This window comes from Saimiri boliviensis, chromosome 3, assembly GCF_048565385.1.
Source record: "Saimiri boliviensis isolate mSaiBol1 chromosome 3, mSaiBol1.pri, whole genome shotgun sequence".
In the NCBI taxonomy this organism is placed as follows: Eukaryota; Metazoa; Chordata; class Mammalia; order Primates; family Cebidae; genus Saimiri; species Saimiri boliviensis.
The window spans coordinates 115,053,290-115,076,929 of record NC_133451.1 but is presented as its reverse complement, the minus strand read 5'-3'; the positions used below and the strand labels follow the sequence as shown (position 1 = coordinate 115,076,929).

The 23,640-nt window shown below is 44.3% G+C and overlaps 1 protein-coding gene across 2 annotated transcripts; it reads right to left on the bottom strand.

The window, feature by feature from the left end:
- Positions 1-9,833: 9,833 nt before the first annotated feature.
- ING2 (inhibitor of growth family member 2) lies at positions 9,834-22,478 on the bottom strand. Of its 2 annotated transcripts, none has more exons than XM_003933855.4 (2): positions 21,847-22,478; positions 9,834-17,511 (listed from the first exon to the last, which is right to left on the bottom strand). In XM_003933855.4, the coding sequence occupies exons 1-2, from the start codon at positions 22,013-22,015 to the stop codon at positions 16,841-16,843; spliced, it is 840 nt and encodes a 279-aa protein (XP_003933904.1). In that variant the 5' UTR covers positions 22,016-22,478; the 3' UTR covers positions 9,834-16,840. The 2 variants fall into 2 exon arrangements, with proteins under 2 accessions (XP_003933904.1, XP_010342714.1); XM_010344412.3 differs by lacking the exon at positions 21,847-22,478 and adding an exon at positions 20,907-21,132.
- Between the last annotated feature and the right edge of the window lie 1,162 nt (positions 22,479-23,640).

Here is a 23,640-nt window from a genome sequence, read left to right as displayed (position 1 = left end):
CCTGGGTTTGTTTCAAGGAGATAGCAAGCTCCGTTTGTTAGAGCTAACAACTGTAGCTGTCGATGGAGAAAGCCTGACTTGGTTTTTATTCTTCCCTTAAGTAAACACTCTTTTTTTCTCTATAGTACAATGACTCAATGGACATTTGTAAACATGACTTTTTTTTTTTTTTTTTTTTTTTGGTGGCACAGAACCTAGCATCTTCTTTAAAAATCTGTTTCTAAAGGGAAAAAAATTCCATCTGAAGGAAGCGTTAATATTTTCCATATGTGTTGGCTCCGGAGGGTACAATTAATATTCAGATTCAGATTCAACCCATGTGGGCTGGCAAGGGCAGGCCTATAGATCACAGGCAAGCTGCAGCCGTGCAAGTCTTAGTTGATCAAGAAATCCACCAAACTCCCGGGCGTGAAAAGCTGGTGGGCCTCAGTGGGCTTAGCTCTGAAATCAAGCCCTCAGCCAGCCTTTGGGATGAAATCTCATGGGCAACACCGATTGATCCAGCTCCTCTCACAGGTCAAAAGATACTTTTTCACTTTGTGAAGCGCATGGGCGTAGACATTCGTGGAGCGTCTGAGGTGCAAGGGGCCACCGAGGTCACCGCGTGTGATCCCATGTTTGACAGCTGACCGCAGTAGAATGCACAGTAGCAGCAGGGCCTGCCCGAGTCTGGAGAGCTCCAAGTTCAGGCGTCCCTGCCCTCAGTTCCGGGGTTCCCAATGCTATGCCCAGGGCCGTGCTCGTAGACCTGCAATCTGCAAATCACTTTCCCATTTTGGGAAAAATGCTTAAAATATGCCTGTGTAATTCCAGGAAACATAAATAAATAAGATTTGATGTTTCTGGCCTTCTTAAGCTGTCATTTTATAAAAATTAGTTTCCTTTTGCTTTTTAGAGATAAGGCCTCACTCCGTCACACCCAGGCTGGAGTGCAGTGACACAATCATAGCTTACTGTAGGCTTCCACTCCTGCTCCAGTGACCCACCCACCTCAGCCTCCGAGTAGCTGAGACCACAGGCAGGAGAGCACCATCACGCCTAGCTATTATTTTTTATTTTTTTATTTTTTGTAGAGACAGGGTCTCACTATGTTGCCCAGGCTGGTTTCAAACTCCTGGCCTCAAACAATCCTCCCACCTCAGCCTCTCGAGTGCCTCAGCCTCCCACCGTACCCAGTCAATGTTTTTTATAAGTAGGTAGAGTACAAAAGCACAATATAAGATTCAAAATGCATAAAGAATCTACAATAAAAGTAAATCCCCTTCCTACACTTGACTTCCAGCCCCTTCGTTTCCTTCCCTATAGGTAGGCATTGATTCTAGTTTCTTGTGTATCCTGCTGGACAAATCCTAAAGGACAATCTTTTAAAATTACTTAAAATGCATCTTTGAGCTGGGTACAGTGGCACATGCGTATAGTCCCAGCCACTCAGGAGGCTGAGGCAGGAGGACAGCTTGGGCACAGGAGTTCACGGCCAGCCTGGGCAATGTTGCAAGACCCTGTCTCCAAAACAGAACTCATGTTTGCCACCTTTTCCTTGTGATTGCAAACCCCTGTGTGGACAATACCTGGTTGTTGCCCAGGTAATTTCTCAGGAAGGCTAAATAGTAATAACCAATAACCTAAGAAGATATGCAGGTCGGTGGGGAAAAGCAGACTGCTCCCTGATTGCTGCTTTCCTTCAATATTTTGTCCCTAACATCTACATTTTCCTTCTAAAATTTCTGCATCCACAAACAAATGAAGAGCTCACGGCATGGCTGTTCAAGAATCTGTGGATTTCAATGAGCAACTGCTATGATTTAGAATAATCAACAGAAAGCCAGTTCTTCACTTATTTTCTTTATTTCATTTATTCTATTTTGAGATGGAGTCTTGCTTTGTCGCCCAGGCTGGAGTGCAGTGGTGGGATCTCAGCTCACTGCAACCTTCACCTCCCAGGTTCAAGTGATCCTCCCACTTCAGCCTTCCAAGTAGCTGGAACTACAGGTGCGCACCACCATGCTCTGCTAATGTTTGTACTTTTAATAGAGACGGGGTTATACCATGTTGGCCAGGCTGTTCTCAAGCTCCTGACCTCCAGTGACCCACTGCCTCAGCCTCCCAAAGTGCTAGGATTACAGGTGTGAGCCACCGTGCCCGGCCCCAATTCTTCATTTCTGAAAAACGAAAGTTCACAGCATGGATGCTGTGGTTTGGATATGGTTTGTTAGGCCCACCAAGTCTACCGCTGAAGTATGGTTCCAGTGTTGGAGGTGGAGCCTGGTGGGAGGCATTTGGGTCATAGGGGTGGATGCCTCATGAATGTCTTGGTGCTGTTCTCATGGTAATAGATGAGCTCTCCCTCTATTAGACCCTGGGAGAGCTGATTCTTAAAAAGAGCCTGGAACCCCCTCCACTCTCTCCAGCTCTCCCTTCCATCCTCTCTCGCCACGTAATGCCACTCCTCTTTGTCCTCTGCCATGAGTGGAACCTTCCTGAGGACCTCACCAGAAGCAAATGCTGGTGCCTGCTTCTTCACTGCCTGCAGAACCACGAGCCAATAACCTCGTTTCTTCATAAATTACCCAAGACTCAGGTACTCCTTTAAGCTTTTTCAGATAATTCTTCATTATCTGTGATTTAAAATCGAGACTTACAAAGAATTAAAGGTAGAAAGCCAGGAACACCTATTTGTTGTGTCTCTTTCTGAAATTCCTCTGATATTTATGTAGCCCCATTGCTGCAGGTCATGCCCCCTTGCTTCGCTGGAAATATTAAAATAGACTCCTTTTGTTATCCCTGCATAATCAAGACACTGTGGCCGAATCCTAGCGGATGAGTGGGAGAGGGTTACAGGGATAAGGGGCCATGATCATGAGTTTCAGCTTCATTGTGACACTGACAGTGAGATGATATTGCAAGATTTGAAGGAGAGGGTTTACATCCACACACACACACACACACACACACACACACACACAGCTGAGCTTTGAACAACAAAGTTTGAACTAAAGGGGTCCATTTATATGTAGATTTTCTCCCACCTCTGTCACTCCTGGGACAGCAAGACCAACCCCTCCTCTTCATCCTCTTCCTCAGCCTACTCAGCATGAAGCCAGTGAGGCTGAAAACCTTTATGATGATCCACTTCCACTTAATGAATACTAAATACATGTTCTCTTCATTACGATTTTTAAAATATTTTACTTTCTCTAATTTATTATGCTAATATGGTATATAATATACATACAAAATATGTGTTAATGGACTATGTTAGGCTATTCGTAATTAAGTTTTGGGTTTTGGGGGGCTTTTTTGAGACAGGGTCTCACTGTCGCTCAGGCTGGAGTGCAGTGGCGTGATCATAGTTCACGGCAGCCTCGACCACCTGGGCTCAAGCAGTCCTCCCACCTCCGCCTCCCTAGTAGCTGGGACTACAGTCATGTGCCACTATATCCAGCTACCTTTTGATTCTGTTTTTTTTTTTTTTAAGTAGAGATAAGGTCTCACTGTGTTGTCCAGGGTGGTCTTGAACTCCTGAACTCAAGCAATCCTCCTGCCTTGGCCTCCCAAAGTGTTGGGTTTACAGGCATGAACCACCACGCCAGGCCTGGTAGTTAAATTTTTGAGGCTTCAAAAGTTATATGTGAGTTTTCAACTGTGTGGGGGTTGGCATCCCTAGCCCTGTGTTGTTCAAGGGTCCACTGTATATATGTGTATATTAAAAATATTTCTATTATATGTGTGTGTATATATGCACACACATATAACATCTTTAAATTGTTCAGACTGCCATGTTGAGCATGATTATAAGGGAGTCAGAGGCTTTGCAGGCGTTGTGCTCAAAGATGATGGAGGCTGAGCTGTGGTAGTAGCGGTGGAGATGAAGAGAACTGGATGAATTCAGAGCATGTCTTGAAACGAAAGGAGACAGAAGTTGCTCTTGGATTGAACATAGACAAGAGTGAAGAGAACTAAGAATAATTCCTATCTATCTGGCCTCTGTTGCTGGGCAGATGTAGTTCTATCCCGAATTGAGATAGTATTTGGGGGAAAGCAGAATTGGAGAGGGGAGCGTTGTGGAGAAGTCAGGAGTTGTGCTTGCTCCATCTCAAATCCTACGTACCGATTGCTGCTTCCCTCAGGCCGTCTGCCAGAGTAGACATACTGACTTCTCTCCTGCTACACCAGCTCCTGCTCCTCCCTGTCCTCTGCTGGTCCTTCTTCATATCCTCAATCTCTCCACATTGGAGGCCCTAGCGCCTTTCCTGGGTTCTCTCTCCATTCTCTCTCCTTTAGGGACTTCTTCTAATCTTACGGCTTTATAGGCCACCTAAATACGACTGTCGTCTCCCAAATTTCAGTCTCCAGACCAGACTTATACCTGGAAATCCAGGCCTAGATATCCAACTCCCTACGCAACATCTCTGTTTAACACACAAACTTTCCTCTCAAATTAGGATTGCCACATAAAATAAAAGATGCCCAGCAAATTTAGAATAACAGCAGATAATAAGTATAAGCAATAGCGCATGGGATGTACTTACACTAAGGTGTCTGCTACTTTGCTGAAATTCACATTTCACTGGGCTTCCTGGTTTTTTATTTGTCAAATCCAGCAACCTGACTCAAAACCACATTCAACCCACCGTCTTCTTTATCCTGATTGCTGCAACTTCATGCTTCCAGCTGCTCAGGCCAAAGATGCTTGTCCCTCCTTCACTCTTTTATTCACATCCCGTATCCAATCTGTCAGCAAATCTTACTGGCTCTGCCTTCAAAACATATCCAGGATCTGAAGCTTTTTGTTACACCATCTTCACTTCTACCACCCGACGCCAAGATACCGTCATCACTGAAATGGCTAAAATAGCCTCCCAGCTCTTCTGCCTTCGTCCCTGAGAGTCTATTCTCAACAAAGCAGGCAAAGGGAGCTTTTACAAAGGAAGACAAATTATGTCACACCTCTGCTTAAAACTGCTGGCAGATCTCCATCGCAGTTGGTCTAAAAACCAAAGTCCTTCCCGTAGCTGACCATGTTCCACGAGATCTGCACCCACACCTTCCATTTCTTCTCTGGTCTTCTGTCCTATGACTCTTCCCTCACTCTGCTCACCTCCTTGCTGTTTCTTTTTTCTTTTGTTTTTTTTTTTGAGATGGAGTCTCTCTCTGTCTTCAGGCTGGAGTGCAGTGGTTTGATCACAGCTCACTGCAACCTCCGCCTCTCAGTTTCAAGCGATTCCCCCGCCTCAGCCTCCCAAATAGCTCCGACTACAGGCACGCGCCACCACACCCGACTAATTTTTGTATTTTTAGTAGACACGGGCTTTCACCATGTTGGCCAGGATGGTCTTGATGTCTTGACCTCGTGATCCACCCGCCTCGGCCTCCCAAAGTGCCTGGACTCCTTGCCGTTTCTTGAACACACAAAGCCATACCTGCCACAGTGACTTGAAACTTACTGTACCATCTGCCTCCACTGTTATTTCCTTAACTAGCCATGTGGGTCACTCCTTCACCTCCTCCCAGTCTTTGCTGAAGTATCACCTTTCGGTGAGATGTTCTGTTTCCATCCTCTTTAAAACCAGCATCCTTTCCTCCTGGCACTCACTATCTGTCTTCCCTGCTTAATTTTTCTCTGTGTACCTACCAGTCTCTAAAATAGTGTCTGATTTACTTATTTATGATGTTCATTATTTCCATGGGGTAGTGATTGTTGCCTGTCTTTAACTGCTGTAAGTATCCTCCAAACCCAGAATAGTATCTGGCATTTCTCGGTAATCAATAAATATTCATGGAATGAATAAATCTATCAACAAGGTGCAGTGACTCATGCCTGTAATTTCAGCACTTTGGGAGGCTGAGGAAGGAGGATCGTTTGAGCTCAGGTGTTTGAGACCAGTCTGGGCAACATTTCGAAACCCCGTCTCTTCAAAAAATGCAAGTTTTCCCAGAAACAATATTTCAGATATTCCCTATGGTGCCCCGTAAGCTTTTAAATTCTGACGCCACTAAATGTGTTGCTCTCCAGTGTAGTGCAGTGTTCAGAACCATAATGAAACAACCAGAGTGAAAAGCTGCTTGGTTTTTACTGTTTTAGAATGTGTGGCGCCAGCAGTCTGTGAAATTCAGATAATGCATCACAGCAATACGGTTGCAGGGCCAGAACTTCAGGTCCCCATTTCTATGGTAAGATGAGAGGATGATTATGAAAAGGGGGAAGGGAAATTCTCCCTTTGCATGTCCTCCTCCCTTGGATTTGATATTTTATTCTCTTCAGAATAAACAGTAAACTAGTCTCAAAATAGCTTTACCACACAAATCTACACAGTGACAGGGAGCCTGATACCTCTCAGTATACAGAGCATCAAACACGGCTTTAACTCAATTTTCTGGCTCCAGGAATAATTTAATCACTTTATTCTTCATAAGTACTCATTTTCCTGACGACTCCAATTAATTAGGAGATGAAACAGAAAAGGACAGATTGCCTAGTCTGTCACTAAACCATGCTAGAAATGGCAAATGTGAAGCCCCGTCAATGACTCTGCTGGAAGTGAAACTCCTGGGCAATTAACTACCCCTTTTCTCCAGCGGTCTTGTGCCTCATGCACAATTCAGGTTTTAGTTCTATCTACAGATGGTACTTTTCTACCCTTAATAGAAATTTTTTGACCGTGACACTGGTTAAGCATTTCCGACTTTGTGTAAATGCATTTTACAGAAACAATTACTTTAAAACGACAATGGGAATCTCCAAGGAAAAGTTTTGTTGATCTTTACAGGTTATAAAGCCAAAGGAGCATCATGACATTAAATTCAAATAAACTGCAGAGCCCACTGGGAGCACAGGATTGTTGCCTAGAGGTCACTTCTCACATCCACTCGACCCACGTGGCAACAGTAGAATGTGACGAATTCAGATCCTCTCTGTCACTTGCCTTCTGTAGTCCATTCTTCCTCAGAAAGGGACATAAGACAAACAGTGGTCCTTGCTGGTGTTTCTCTGCTCAAATATGCAGGTTACTGTCCATGTATGACTGTCAATGTAGGCCAAGTCTACCAATCAAGAAGTCAAGTTAATTTACTTTCAAGGTTGAGCCAGTAGGCTGCAGAACCCAATTGTATTTGACATGCAATTCTTAAACAGTATTGTTACTTGTTGCACCAGATTGGTTAGGGAGGCTTTAAACACTTATGCATCCTCCACCCAATTGAGTAGTACCGTCTGGTAGAAAGAAGATGCCTATCCTTATGCCTGACTGCTACCGTTAAACAATGGTACAAATGGCACCAAGACCATAGTGCTGGGATATGGAAAAGTTAGAGGAGCTGTGGTCTACCTCTCCCTACAGTATAATTATTCGGTATATTTGAATATGATCTATCCTTTCATGGGGTAGTGTAGGGCAATATTTTCAAACTGTGTGACAGGACCCTACTTCCTCAGAATATTAAGATATTATGGGGGAAATGAGGCAATATTTCTCAGAACCTCTAATATGTATGTGCCTTCTTACTCTCCAAGAAGAGGGATTTTATACGCAGAGTATCCCAGCTTTCTTGGACCGGTTAGCATGCTAGGACGCAAGGAATACTGTGGGAAACTCTAGTTTGGAACAGTCTCACCCCAAGCCAAAGGACGGTGCCTAGCTACCACAGGGATCCTCTCCAAGTTCCACATGGCATGCTTTTGCAAACTATTTTTCACATTCTGCTTAAGTTATCTTTGAATTGTCGTATCAATGTCGAAAGTCAGGATGTGGCAGGTCTAACCGGGAAAATATGTCAAGATAATAAATGGCACTCCGTTTACACGTGGGGAATATCTACAAATGCTTATGGGAAAATTCCGTTTACGGCAAAAGAGTTGCTTCTCTTGTCCCTTCCGTAGGACAGACCTCAGTGGAGCATAGTAAATAAAATAAAGATGCAAGTATCTAGTAAAAAAAAAAAAATCAAGGGCTGGGCGCGGTGGCTCAAGCCTGTAATCCCAGCACATTGGGAGGCCGAGGCGGGTGAATCACGAGGTCGAGAGATCGAGACCATCCTGGTCAACATGGTGAAACCCCGTCTCTACTAAAAATACAAAAAAATTAGCTGGGCATGGTGGTGCGTGCCTGTAATCCCAGCTACTCAGGAGGCTGAGGCAGGAGAATTTGCCTGAACCCAGGAGGCGGAGGTTGCGGTGAGCCGAGATCGTGCCATTGCACTCCAGCCTGGGTAACAAGAGTGAAACTCCGTCTCAAAAAAAATCAAAACAGTAAACCATCTACCTTAATCCTGGATGTAAAGTAGCTAGACATCTACTTTTAGCTACTATTTGCTACTCACTGGCCTAGCCACTTGTTGAAGTACTTAAGGAGGCACTGCCACTCTCACATATAAGGTACTTTTTTATAAAATTGCTTGACAAAATTCCAAACTCACTCTTGTTACCTTAAACGGATAAAACATCTTGTTCCGAGACCTTCAAGTGACATGAAAATTATATAAATTTTTAAAATCAATTCCAGATAATTAAGCATTTAATCTACTATTAGGAGAGGAAATCTAATTAATTTAAAATAAATTTAATAAAGATTAAAATAGAAAGAGAATTCTTTAGGCTGAATGAGGTGGCTCATGCCTATAATCCCAGCATTTGGGGAGGCCAAGGAGGGCAGATTACCTGACATCAGGGGTTCAAGAGCAGCCTGGCTAACATGGTGAAACCCCGTCTCTACTAAAAATACAAATATTATTAGCCAGTACGGTGGTGCATGCCTGTAATCCCAGCTACCCGGGAGGCTGAGGCAGGAGGATCACTGGAACCCAGGAGGCAGAGGTTGCAGTGAGCTGAGATTGCACCGCTGTACTCCAGCCTAGTGACACAGTGAGATTTCGCCTCAAAAAAAAAAAAAAAAAAAAAAAAAAATAGCCAGGCATGATGGCACACACCTGCAATCACAGCTACTTGGGAGGCTGAGGCAGGAGAACTGCTTGAACCTGGGAGGTGGAGGTTGCACTCAGCCAAGATTGAGATTGCACCTCTGCACTCCAGCCTGCTTTAAAAAAAAAAAAAAACAGAGAGAGAATACTTCAGATAACTCTAGCATCTCTCTTTCTCTTAACTGGACACAGGTAAATGTCCTTATTTATCAGTGAGTAATCAGAAAAGTGCTGGATTGCCAATTCCAGTAAGTCGCACTTTAGTCAGAATTATCCTGAAGTAACAATGACGTGGACGAAGAAGATATTCTATGCGATACTCAAACACTATAAACTCAAAGCTAAAGCTACTACAAAGTTTTTGCTGTCAAAATTGAACTTTCCAGTCTGTTGCTATGGTGCTTTATAATTGCTTAACCTATCAGAATTTACTTTTGTCAAATTGATGGGAAATGAATGTAACCAAACAGCAAAGTATGTACTAAAGATTACAGAAGAAAATGTCTGAAATTTGAAAAATGCTATCGCATCTCAGGAAGGCACAGAAAAGCAATGGAAGTCTCTCTAAAAGGCTTGAAATTGCTGTATTCTACCATTTTCTATCCTTGGTAAACCAAGTTCTATTAGAACCAAAAAGATTACTTCCCACCAACGGTATGATTCCATATTACTAATCTAAAACCTGAACACCTAGAGAGAAAACTAGCCAGCTGGCCTAACACCTGTTTCTGTGTGGGAAGTTTCTAAGATTAGAATACCATATAAATAAGTTAAGGCCTCTTGTCAAATAAAGCCATTAGATCTTGCTGTACAAAGTAAGTACATGGCAAAACACTGCTATCTGAACACGAGAACAGGGAAGAAAAAAACAATCCATGTATTTAAAAAACCAGAACCATACATTGCAGTCAAGCACTAGATACTCTCTTAGAATCTATTTATTCTGAAGGTAGGCACAAATTCAACCAAATGCTTTTCCAACACACTACAAACTACAAACTATGAGGCAGACAGTTTTAGAAGCAAGGAAGAATGAAAAGCAGCCAAATTTATTTTAAAAACCAGTCAGAGGCAAGTACAGAGGCAAATGGCCCTCCATACTGGAGCAAGATTTAAGCACATCATTGTATCATCACATGGTGTTGAGTCAAAGGATGAATATATTAAATGTTTCTTTGTCCTACTATATGCCAAGAAGGATTTAAGGACAGATTTAAGAAGGCAGGAAAATTTCTATCCAATACAATTAAAATCTGAAAGACTACATTAGCGCTTATAGGTACATAGCTATCCAAAATACCAAAATACGCTGCGGCACTAAAAATCTCATTCCTCCCATGTTTATGACAGACATGGACATGTTGCTTTTATCCAATTTGTAAGGAAATTGGAATTTTTGTTTTTATAATAGACACTACTAAATCAAGAATCCACTAGCAAGTGGATAACTGAGGAAGTTATCCGGATAATTCTAGGATTTTTTCAGGTCTGGAATGCTGGGCCCAAAAGTGATGGTATTGCAACGCTGGCCCAGGAAATCTCTCTCAGCTCTCAAAGAGGCGCACTGAGGCCAGGTGCAGGGGCTCACACACGTAATCCCAGCACTTTGGGAGGCTGAGGCGGGCGGATCACTTGAGGTCAGGAGTTCGAGACGAGCCTGGTCTACAATGGCAAAACCAAAAAAATTAAAATATCTACCAAAAATACAAAAATTAGCAGGGGTGATGGTGCACACCTGAGATCCCAGCTACTTGGGAGGCTGAGGCAGGAGAATTGCTTGAACCTGGGAGGTGGAGGTTGCCATGAGCCAAGATCACACCGCTGCACTCCAGCCTGGGTAACAGAGTGAGACTCTGTCTCAAAACAAAAAAATTAAAAAAAAAGAGATGCACTGAGGAGGTGCCATTTTTAATCCTCAGATGAGAAAACAGGTTAAGACTAGAAACTCCTGTGGGGTCATGATGTCAGTTACTCCAGTACTGATATATACAACATTGGCAAATACCTTATGAGGTTTACAGAAATCTTAATAAGAGTCAACATCCATTTGCTTAACTAGATAAGTGCTGTTAAACTAAGAAATGTTCGTTTATTTTATACTGATGGTCAAGAAACTGCAGTGGTTAACCTTTTGTTTCCCAGAGTAGGTAGTACTCAAGAAAAGTCTCAAAATCCTTTTGAGCACATCATGCAGAAAGACTCAATTTGGTGTTTACGTGTCTTTTACCCTTACCAAACATTACTTACTAATCATATCTTTTTTTTTTTTTTTTTTTTTTTTGAGACGGAGTTTCGCTCTTGTTACCCAGGCTGGAGTGCAATGGTGTGATCTCAGATCTCAGCTTACCGCAACCTCCGCCTCCTGGGTTCAGGCAATTCTCCTGCCTCAGGCTCCTACTAATCACATCTTTTAATTAAAAAAAAGGACAGATTTTGAGCTGTCTTCACTGGCCATACTGCATAGCTAGAGTTTAATAACACTGTTTTCATTATATTTTAAGGTAGTCTTCTATTCACAGAAAGTGATGTTAACTTTCCATTTACCAAAGTGATATGCTTCCTTTTTAAAATAAATTTACATCAAAAAGTGAGTTGACTTCAAAAGTTTTAAGTACATAATACTTTTAAATATAAAATTAGAACGATGTGTAGAAACAGCAAAATCCATCAAGATCAGTCTTGTGGTGTCTGAAGCTTAGAAAGCCCTGCTTTAAAGTCTACTTACCACACACACGAATTAAAGCTGTTATTTTATAAACTACCCAATTAGTAAGTTTGAGACGAGGAGACCTCTTTCCTCAGACTAATGTTAAGACACAAATAACAGCCACACTTTTAGGTGACCATATATTAAATCACTCATTTTCCAGCTAAACAAACTACAGGCCAAAGAGGACTCGTGAGCTGTTCAAGATCACAGGTTGAGCCCACTTCTCTGGAATCTTGGTCCAGACCACTTCCCTCGCATGAAAATAGGAAACGATAAAGGAGCTGTGGTTTCTCTAATTGATGGACAGTTTAGGCAATATACATATAGTAAAGGAAGTTCCAAAATAACTTCATTTAAAATAATTTTGAACAACATAAAATGACTAAGTGCTTGATTCAGAAAGCATAGAAGAGACGTCTAGCTTATTCATATTAACTGCTCCTTAAAAATTTACTCCTTCCATTTCAGGAGGGAGAATGAGAACAGAACCCCAGAGGAAGCCACCTAATAGGTGTATGAAAAGGACTGGGGAGATGCAATCTTTCTGGCGTACTGTAGAGATTTTGAATATTTCTGTGATTTTGTGTTTTTCTTTTTCGTGTCTGCATCCAGGCAACAAAATGAGTAGCCTGCTCCTGTGAAGTGACGACGCAAACCTGCTGCTTGGCCACAGTTCTGGCATTCCGGGGCCACCCACTTTCCTACTCTCCAGGCGACGCTGCACGCCTCTCATTCCTACAGACTTCCAACTCCCTTCCCTGTCACCTCCTCAGCTGGGAAAGTGAGAGCTATCATTTTCCCAGTAACAAATCTAGCAACCTACCTGCATATACGCCCCATTCACTCCAGAATCTAAGCTCCACAAGGTTACAGACTGTCTCGTTTGGTCACTGCTTTATCCCCAGTACTGAAAACGATGCCTTGCAAATAGGTGCACAAGTATTTGAGTCAGTGAATAAAAGTGCTGCCTTACCTGTGGACGTGGACAATGCACTGTCCCTTCTGCCTATCGAGACCAATCTCTCCTGAGTCCTGCATCCTGCTCCATCTTGCCCATTACTTCCCCAGCAACAGCATCCACTGTCCCCTTCGAATGGAAGTCCATCAGCATATCATCAATCATGCCATATTATTTCCTGAAAAGCTCAAGTCCTCCCTTAGCTCACCTCCGCCTCAGTTATGACCCATTTCTGTTCCGCTTTGCAAAGCTTGAGTTGTCTACAGTTGCCATCTCTACCTCAGTCCCCTTCTGCTCACAACCCAGCCCCCAAACTTGCAGCTTGTTAGCCACAACAATCCCCGTTGTCTAATGGTTAGTTCTCTGTGCTCATCTTCCTTGAACAGCACCTCAATGAGCTGATGACTCCCTCTGAAAACACTTTGTTTCAAAATACCAAGAGCTCTCAGGTTCCTTTGCTAGCTCCTCCCCGTTTTAGATGTTAGAGTGACACAGGGCTGACCTCTTCCAGATCTACTTGGTTGCTACTTAAGTGATGCCGCTGGGCCAGGGCACTGAGCATCTTGCTAGAAGTGCAGACCATCAGCCGGACGCGGTGGCTCACACTTGTAATCCCAGCACTTTTGAGAGGCCAAGGCAGGTGGATCCGGAGGTCAGGAGTTCGAGACCAACCTGGCCAACACAGTGAAACCCTGACTCTACTAAAAATACAAAAATTAGCTGGCGTGGTAGCGTGGTGGCAGGCGCCTGTAATCCCAGCTGTTCAGGTGGCTGAGACAAGAGAATTGCTTGAACTGGGAGGCAGAGGTTGCAGTGAGCCGAGATCACGCCACTGCACTCCAGGCTGGGTGACAGAGCTAGACTGTCTCAAAAAAAAAAAAAAGAAAGAAAAGAAAGAAAGAAAATGCAGACCCTCAGGCCCCATACCAGATCTCCTGAAGCAGTATCTGTATTTTAACCACAGTAACACATGCTTATTAACATTTGAGAAGCTCTAATTTCCTGAGTAATTTCAGTCACGTGGCTCCAACCTGTATAGACTGATGCTCCAAAATGTTTACCTCCTATTACCCTCATGGTCATATGCAGGGCTCCATGCTGGATTCTACTAGAAATCTACTAGGCATCTCAAAGCCAAGTGTAAAACACAAATCTTGATTTTCCCGCCCCCCTCAGGCTAAAAACTCGAGTCACCCTTGTCATCTCTTTGCCTTCCAATCCCTGGGCCAAAGTTCTGTTGGCTGTCGCTGTAGTACACCGAGTCCTACCACTAGGCACTACTACTGCTGCAAACATCCTAGACTAAGCCACCAACACTCGACGCCGAGTTCTGAGTCGCTTCTCCTATATGTCCCTATTTTCACCTGTAATACTATGTACACAATATCCAGAGTGATCTTTAAATATGTCAGACCATGGCTAAAAACCCTTCAATGGCTTCCAAGAGTCCCCAGTTCCTAGCCCCTCGTACGCTGTGCTCTAACGCTCTGCTTTCATCAAATTGCCAAGCTTGTTCCCTCTTTTCTCCTCAATTCTTTGTCTGACTGGCTTCTTTCTGCTCTTAGCGCTAAGAATTACTTCCTTAGAAACACCTTTTAAAATCACTCACCACTCCACTTCCATTCATTTCCAGCCCTTTACTCGGCTTTCATTTTAGCACTTAGTACCTAACATTATATATATCTGACTCCTCCACTAGAATGTAGTGTCCACAAGCAGGGATATTTTTCTACCACAACTGCTTAAAACAGTGCCTGGCACATTAAGAAGCACTCAGATTTTGATTATTCAATCACTGGTGGTGGTGCCACTGGGGGCAGGGGATACACTCTCATGTGTGTGTAAGCATCTATATATGCTTCAGATTTGCATAAATCTGGATGTAGAGAATCCACAGCAGCTTTCAATAAGTTGAAAACTGTGAAATGTGACAGGGGTTCCAAATCATTTCTGTACATTAGAATGAAGATCTTTTAAAAATTCTAATGCTTAAGCCACATTCCAAATGAATTCCATCACGATTGCTGAGGGTAGGGAACAGGTATCAGTATTTGTTGAAACTCCCAGATAATTCCAACATGAGGTAAGTCTGAGAACCACTGGTATATGAGTTAGTAACCATGATATAAGATGGTGTATGAGATCCAGAATATTCAACAGAAGAAATTCCAATCATAATGCTATGCATGTTTTTAAGACTTCTATTTCCAAGATGGCACAGAGAACAAAATAAAAATTCATAAAATTAAAACTGTTTCAGATATTAGGTCTTCAAGAGAGCACAACTTCCAGGATTTTCCAGGTTCATTTTCCTGTCATGTCTAATCCAAACTTGGGCATTTCTATTAGGAAGTTTATTCTGTTCTCCCATCTGCCAAGGCAGATTTACGCATGAAAAAGTGGTGACTTCTATGTAAGTCACATCTGAAGGCTTTGGGGGTTTTGTTCCTACTGATATTTGTAATGGCGTCAAGTAAAAAGCTCCATTGTGGTAACAAGGTTGTAATCACAGAAACATAATGCCATGTTCTCAAGAGAGAGAAACGATTTCCTTACAACTCAACTAAGCGATTACGATGAGAAAGGAGTCCCTGAATTCTTGATCATGCGGTCCAACATTTCTCACTCAAAAGGCAATAGAACCAAACAGTCATGAATCAAAATATCCATAGCGCAGAAGCTAACAAAGATTGCGCATTTACCCATCTCCAAACTCACCTTTAAACTATCTTTACACCTCAGAATGAAGGACAAAATTAATGAAAGAGAAGTCATGTCATTATTAAAATCCTCACTACAGTGCAAATGCTAGACATTTCTGAGGAATCTTGGAGATATTTAAGCCAACTCATTTAACAGGTCAATGACCTGACACAGGATAAGGTGAAATGACTGGCCTCAAAGTCACACAGGAGAGCTAGAAGAGAAAAAAGCATTTTTTTTTTTTTCCTCAAAACAAGCATACAGGATTTTTCATGTTAATCAAAAAGAAATCAAGATCGTCAGATCAGGAAGAGATGAGGAATACAACATTATGTTATACACAGATTTAGAGAACTACTCAATCTGCCACCCCCCAAAACCAAAAACTTCTCTAAACATATGGACATATATCCATCAAGCAGCTTACCCTTAAAATATCAGAATCTTGGAAAAATTCCATTTACAAATACATTATTAATTGCATTGCTATAATGAAATGAGTTCATTAAATGTGAAAACATCAAACAGCACCAATACCAGAAGGTAAGAAAGTAAATACGCTATTATTTAAAATAATGTATAGTCACTGATTGGGACAGAAATAAACTATAACCACTAGCAAAATCATTTAAAACAACTCTCTGACATAAAGGCAATCAATATGTGAAGACCACTATATGCCCTTTTCCACTGATAGCCTGTGGCTAAGCATCGTGGCAGCGGGTCACATGGAAAATATTATTAATTAAGATGCATTTTTAAATTGTTCAACTTTGAACTGTGATACTACATAACCCAAAGTTTGCCAATGTAAGCCAATGGCTGCATTTTTGGTATCCTAACTACTCTACTCTTACCTGTCCCAATTAAAACAAAACACACAACTCCCTTATTAAGCACTAGATTAAATATATCTACAAAGTAGCAGCAAGGCATTTACAAATGGGCTACTGACCGTGTATCAAAATGCTACTAAGGAAAAGACAGCAGCAAGTACTCTCGTAAGAGCGCATTATTCCACATGGAATCCCAAATTACTCTTACTTCCAGTTCCTTAAAGTCCTGGAACACTAGAGAGGAACAAGCTATATATAAACAGGGCTAGGGAAAAAGAAGCTCAAACGGCATAGTATTTGTATTTCAAAGTACCCAAGATCATTTGACGCTTACAGAGAAATCCTACTGTATCTAAAAATTTTTGAAGCATGTAGAACCAAAATGCTAGTGAAACTTTTGTGTTTACCCAAAAAATAGCACTGCAGTTTTAAGTGAAAATGAAATAGGCATGGTTTGTGAATTTTTGATAATGTTTACACCACCCTCTTCTTCCTGTTCCCTGCTCCTTTCATCAGGTGATCCAAAGACTACCTGGTTTAAAATATTTGGTAATTCAGTGCAGAAAATTAAGGTCACAGACAAAGTACAACAACTTTTAATACACCATTAATACTAATGATCAAAAATTATTGCATAGTCTTATGCGTTTACCCTAAAACATTTTCTCAAAGTAAACGAATTATAGAAAAGACAAATAATCCTAATGTGGATGGCCTTTACTACCTCGATCTTCTATCCTTTTTTGTCTTTTCAGTACTTTTGTCCATCGTTTTCTCATTATCTCCCCTGCACTTTGGGCAATACCATTTCCCCTTTGGTTTATAGGTAAGTGAAACACATGAAAAGTGAAACCATTCAATTGGACACTGTTCGTTGTCACATCCTATCATCTCCCCATAAGACACTTGGTTGCATAAGCAGTATGTAGGTTCATTAGGATCTATGGCAAACTCAACGGGTGAAGCTTCCCTTTCCTGCTTGGCCTTGGAGCGTTTCTTTTTCTTTGCTGATTTGGATTTCTTTTCTTTAGGTGGCTGATCATCACAGTCTTCAATCCCGTTTGTCATGTGACATAAATCACGGCTTTCACTGGTCCGCTGCCTGCGGGGTCTTCTTGAAGATCTTTCTGGTTGGCTGGAATCCACCTTTGCTTTATCTGAGGCTCTTTCACTTTCAGCAGGATCTTGGAAACACTGTGAATGTAACTCCATTTGTCTTGCCCGATTTTCCACCAGTTCGAGCATTTGTGTAACAATCTGGATTTTTTCATCTCCCAATTCTTGACTATTAATGAGTGCTCTCTGGAGAAGCTGCTGCAGGCGTTTTTTCTGGTTTAAATCATCTTCTTTCTTATATTTTTCATAGACATCATCAATTTCCTTTAACGTTTCTAAAAAAGGAAAAGAAAAATGAGAATGTTATCATGGGTTAGCATACATAACATTTACAAGTTAGTTATTTTTTACAGAATTGAAGTTAGAACTCACACCATGAAACCACACTCCTCTGGTATGTATACAATAAAAACTACTTCCCATACAAAGACCACATTATCTAATATGAAAGTATACTTAGAAATAACATAATAAAAAGAAAGAGCACAAAACTAATACTCATTAATCTATATTAAAAGGATAAGAGATGTGTGGCTAATTAACGATCAAAAGTATTTCTCATGGGCAGGAACACTGTATGCCTGCCACTTGAGTTTACTTAGTGCTGTAACACCTTCAAGACAACCCTATACATAAAATTTGCAGGCTGGAGTCCAGCTCTAAAACTTGAAAAGGTTATCGGACTAGGCTACAGATTACTGCCCAACTGTGTTTACAGGATTTACAGTCCAATCAATGACTTGTGACATGACTCCAGAGATACTGTAGCTTCACTTCCACATCAAACAGTCTTAACAAAGCGGGCATAAGCAACTCTTAGCCTCCCATCATAATGGCTCTAGTTTAGCCTCATATGGGAAATTCAGAAAATGAAACTATTTCCAGAGTAAAACTATTTCCAGAGTAGGTTCTGGTTCTGACATCAACTGACCAAACCATTAACAAAATTACAGTAAAGTCAGCACTGGATCATTCTGCCTTTGTAGATAAATCATAGTTGATTCTAAGCTTCTGAACTGCTGATTTAGTCACACGGCACATGGAACACACTTACTTAAATCAAATAAAAATAGCTGAGTCACTAGAAGGTATCAAAAAATCTGAAAATACAATTTCAGATGTCACCAAAAATTTACTTAAGATTAGTTTTGTTCAAATCTGTTTAATTTCTTATTCTTACAAGATGTAATGCTATCTGAAAGAGTTCTGTCTGCTTGGTATTTTTCATACCACATGGCATATCAGTTTTATATTCCAGTATTATAATTACTAAAAATAGAAATGTTAGAGGAGTAAATATATACATTGGGGCTGTCTCCAAGTAAGGCACACGAAGCAAATATCGAACACAACTCATTAATTAAAGTACTCATACTTGAGGTACAACTGTCTAACCTGGAATACATAACGAAGTGCCACCACACGGTTGAGAGTACTTATACCTGCATAGCGTATTTTTGAACAAAGTTTGTATCTATTCCATTTGCTTAGCTAGGCATCTAAGCAGATTTCTTAAGCACCTAATTTCCCTACAAGAAAAATAAGGAAACTGGTTCCCTCAGACACACCAGAAAAACTGAGGATTAAAAATGAAGAGGTAAACCTCATTTCAAATATTCTGTACCTAATAATCAGGTGTTAGAGGCTAATTATAGTATACATCATACCAGTACACTAATACTACACATGAGATTAAAAAATTTTTAAGACAACTTATTATATACTGAAATAAGACAAGAAATTAACATTTACTCAGCGCTTTCTATGCGGTAAAGACTTTCTCAGTTAATCCCCACAGCAACTCCACCAGGAAGCCATCACTTCTGCATGTGAAAAAACTGCAACTGAGAGGTAGGAACCCTAGACTTTGAACTGTGCCAGATCTGTACGTCTGACCCTGCAGTGTAAGCACTTTTCTATCAATTATATGAAAAGCACTTGAAATTAAGTATCAAATTTTAGTTTGAAGGTTATTTACCTAAGAAACTAGATAATTTTGTTCTTTTTGTTCTAGAACAAAAAGGTTCTCTAATAACCCTATCTCATAATAAGTACTTCAATTGTTAAATTATTTTCTTCATTTATCTTCTTCATAGATTTTTCAGCAGTTCTTAAAGTATCTCAAGTAGATGGAAGAGAAATTTCTTTGACTGCCTATATAATTTATATCACTAAATATTGCTAGAAATATTAGATCCAAAACCAAAAAATACTTACTAGCTAGTGAAAAACTTTTAAAAACATGAAATCTGAACCCAGAACACAAAATACATATAAACATAACACTGTGAAAGTGGAGCTCAGTAACCACGTGCAGAGTCAAAACTGGATGAGTTTTTATTATTAATCATTAAATTAATCACAATCTTCATAAAGCTAATAATTTTTTTTTTGCTTTTTAATAAAATGAGCAGAATCCCATCATAAAAGCTCTTTGTTACATGAATTCAAATACACAGCAGACTAATCATGTTCCCTGAAATTTAACACTCATACTTAATAAAGGCCTGTTAGTGCTGTCCCTCAAGACTCCAATTCTAAAGGGCTTCCTCTGCATTCCCTTTACAGAGCTTTGTGCAAAGAAGAGCTTAAGCACCAGTAAGAAAGACTGTTGCTAGCATTTTAATTTCATCATCATCAGAGCTAAGAATTTTTATAATGTCTCGATCTTGTAAGGCATACTCTATTATTGTTACCAGAGCTATTAATACAGGACAATTGAAGATGATCCGGAAGCAGATTTCCCTGGCAACAAATTATAGTATCCCTCACCAACTTCAAATAGCTTAACTCTCGTGAAAGGAAACATGTGCCTTCAAAGAATGCAAAAACCTGCAAGCTTTACAAACTTAAGAGTTATCTGAAAAACTAGAAAGGTTCAATATACAATTATTAAGCATATATCACGTTTAGGTTACCATTCATGTATGCACTCCATACCTCTAGAAATCCCCCTGGGCAGTTCTTATTTTTTAAAGTTTAAATTGTTTGAAAACAAGGATGTGCATCTAAAGTAGCACGCTTTGGAGCCATATAGTCCATCTAATTAACTGGACGAGTTACTTAAACTCTCTGTAAATTTTATCTGTAAAAGAAATACTTATATAATGGTCTGTACCTGGCGTATCAGTATTAATTCCCTTCCCCGCCCCCCGCAACACAGGATTCAGTCCTTACGAATCCTATGGATTCAGAAAACAGAGATACATTTATCAACTAAAAAAATCAGAGACACTTAAATTTCTTACATGCAACAGGTCAGAAAATGTCACCCACGAAGCTGATTCCTTAGAGACTTTTAAACTACAGGATTACTGACGTGTCTACAAAAATAGAGAACGGGTTCAGGAAGTTCTCTTTAAAGTCCATATGGCTGCTTCCATATTATGTTCAAGGTCTGTTCCTCGACTCAGGGTTATTAAGCGCAACACATTTCCCCTTTTAAACTGCCCTTCTAGTGGCACAACCGATAGTAGACGGTAAGACTGTAAGGAAGGTCGATTCTGTCCCGGCTGCCAGGGTCGGCCCGCAAAGGGTGGTTTCGCCTCATCACTGAAGTCGGAGGAGGAGGGGCTCGGGGGATCTGGGGCTCGGGGACGCCAGGCGGTTGCCCAGTCAACCAACCCACATCCTCCACAGGCCCGGAAGTGACACATGTCCCGGAACTTACGCGGAGCCAGGATCCGCGACCGTCCGAGCGGCTGATCCCCCATCCTGACTCACTGGTTGGGAGAGAGTGGAAACACCGCCGCAAACATGCTGCAAACCCCGACTCGGACTCTGCTGGGGCCGAACCAACGCCCCGCACCGCCCCGATTCCCTCCTCAGCAGCCGGCACTCCACTGCCCTGCTCGCCACCAGCCAAGTTCCAGGCCCGCGAGAACCCGCGCCGCGCCCCGCCCACGCCCCACGTCACGCCCGCAGGCCCCGCCCCCGGCGCGGGCCCTCCCCGCCACACACGCCCCTCTCTTCCTCCCCGGCAGGGGACCCCTCCCCTCTTAACCATTGGCCGAAGGAGCTGGGCCGGGGCTGCGGCGCGAGGCGTCCGGGAACTTTCCCGGGGCGGGAGAGCGGAACGGACTGCGCTCCTGTGCTCCTCCGGGCCGGGGCTGGGGCGCCGAGGGAGGCCCCCTCAGTCCGCCTCCGCGGCCTCTCGCCCCCTCCCCCCGCACGTTCCAATGCACCCGCTCCCCGGGGTGGGGGCGAGTCGGGTGGGGAAGCGCGCCCGGCAGACCAGCGGGAGCCTGGCCGCTCACACCCTCCGGCCCCTGCCCGGCTGCACAGTCCCGGGCCGGGGCGGCAAGGTCTGCGGCACGGGGCGGGCGGGCGAGCGCCAGAACAAATGCTTGCTGCTTAAAATGGCTGATTCCCGTCCGCGGCAGCTGCAGCCGCTGGGTCTGCAGCGGGTGCTGACGAGCGGCCCCCACCCCCATTCCGGGGACCCCAGAGAAGTCCTCGCCCACCGCGGGGCAGGGGAGGGCCCGAACCCGGTCTCCAGTCCTCCCCGTCCCGCTCAGCAGACCCTCGGTGCGCTCGAGGAGACTGTCACGGGAGAAAGGGAGGTGGCACTCCCCGGGGCAGGCTCCCGCCACCGGCCCCGAGGCCCCTACCTTGATATTTGTTGTCCAGCTCTCGCAGCACAGACACGTTCCTCTGCATGTCGTGGGGCAGCGACTCCACGCACTCCAGGTAGTCCTGCACGTAGCAGGTGAGCAGGCGGCTCCGCTCCCCGGTCAGGAGGGCGGCCGACGAGTACAGCTGCTGCTGCTGCCCCAACATCCTGCCGCTCAGCGCCGCCGCCGCCGCCTCCGCATCCAGCAGCCGTACGTGCACCGGCCGCGGCCGCCGCGGGCCCTTCGCTCCGCAGCCCGGCGCCGCGGGGACCCCGCCGCCGCTCGAGAGGGCACGGCCGCGCTCCCCGACCTCCACTCCCCTCCAAAGCAGCCCTCACTCCCCGCCCCCGCGGCACCAGCCCAGGGGCGGGGCGAAACTCCGGGATCGGAGCAGCCGGGATCCCCTCGGCGGGGCCGGCGCCGGAGTCCCGGGCGCTGACACTTCCTGTCCCTCTCGGAGTCCCCAGATGCTACCAGTGCCGTCTCGCAGCCCGGATCCCCATGACAAGCCCGTCGCCGCCCGCCGGTCCCCAGGCACCCTCCGTGCCTGACGGGGAGCCTCCTGCTGGCCTGCCTCCGCCCCTCCGCCCGCGGCTGCCTCTGCGCCTGCGCACGGCTCGCTCCAAATAAGGCGGGGGCCCGCCCCTACCGCCTACCGAAGGGTTCGCATTCTCCCGCCTTCGCTCCGCCGCCCGGGCGATTGGTCTGCCGGCTCAGGGCTGGCGGGGAGGGCGCGAGGGGACGGCCAAACGGCAGGCCGCGCCCCGCCTCCCTTAAAGGGGAAGCCCGGGGAGCCCGCCTCTGCGCCCCAAGTGTGAATGGGACCCGGCAGGGGAGGTGGCTCGGTCCTTCTGGCCGTCCTCCCCGCAGGGAGGGGCAGCTCCTCCGGGCTCGCTCCGCCGGGCCTCACGGGCGTTTTCCCCATCCGGCGGTCCGAGCGCCGCTCCTCGCGAGCCTGCAAAGGAGCAGCCAGCGGCCCCTGTTCGGAAGACCCGGAGCGAGGCCTGCGGGACTGCGCGCCCCGGCGGGCGGCTCCCGGCATGCGCGGCGGCTGCGTTCCCGCCGCCTCTGGGCTCGCCTGGGGCTGCCGCCCGCCCCCGCGGAGCTGATCGGGGAGGTGGACGGGGCTCCCTCCGGCCCGGCGTCGTGTGCCCTGCGGGTTTCCTGGCCCCTGCGCTGCGCAGAAATCTACTGTGTCATTTAGCGGGAAGAGCTGCGGGACGGCCTCTGCCTGCCAACGCGTGGGTCCTTAAAAACAACTGCGTTTGGGGGGGTGTCAGAACACTTAAGCATTGGACGTCGGCGAGGCTTCCGGGGGCGCACGCCAGCTTGACGGGAGTTTTTGCTCAATCCTGTCCCGGGACTACAACCGGAGGGGACCGGGGGCGTCGAAACACCAGTGAAAACCTCGCCAGCGGGCGGGCCCTCGGCCCCACGATCTGCGTGGTCTCCTAGGGGGGTTTCATTTCGGTGTAAACGAGATGCCCGGCGGAGGAGCTGATTTTAGTTACAGATAGACTTTTTTGGAAGAAATGGGTGTCAATAGAACGAATGCCTGGAGAATTGTAATGGAATGCCTATGTAAACAAGCCCTGTAGTGAGTACTACCTTGGAGTTAAAAAGAAAATGTGAGTGAGTGGCGACAAATTTGGATTTTAGATCCGGTTAGCAGCGTTGGTACACGGGAATGATGACCTATTTAGAGCACTTTTGAAACAGCTGGTAATAGTAAGTCAAACAGCCTTTGACTGGCAAGAGAAATCTAGCTCTTTATCGAGAGGAAATTTTGTA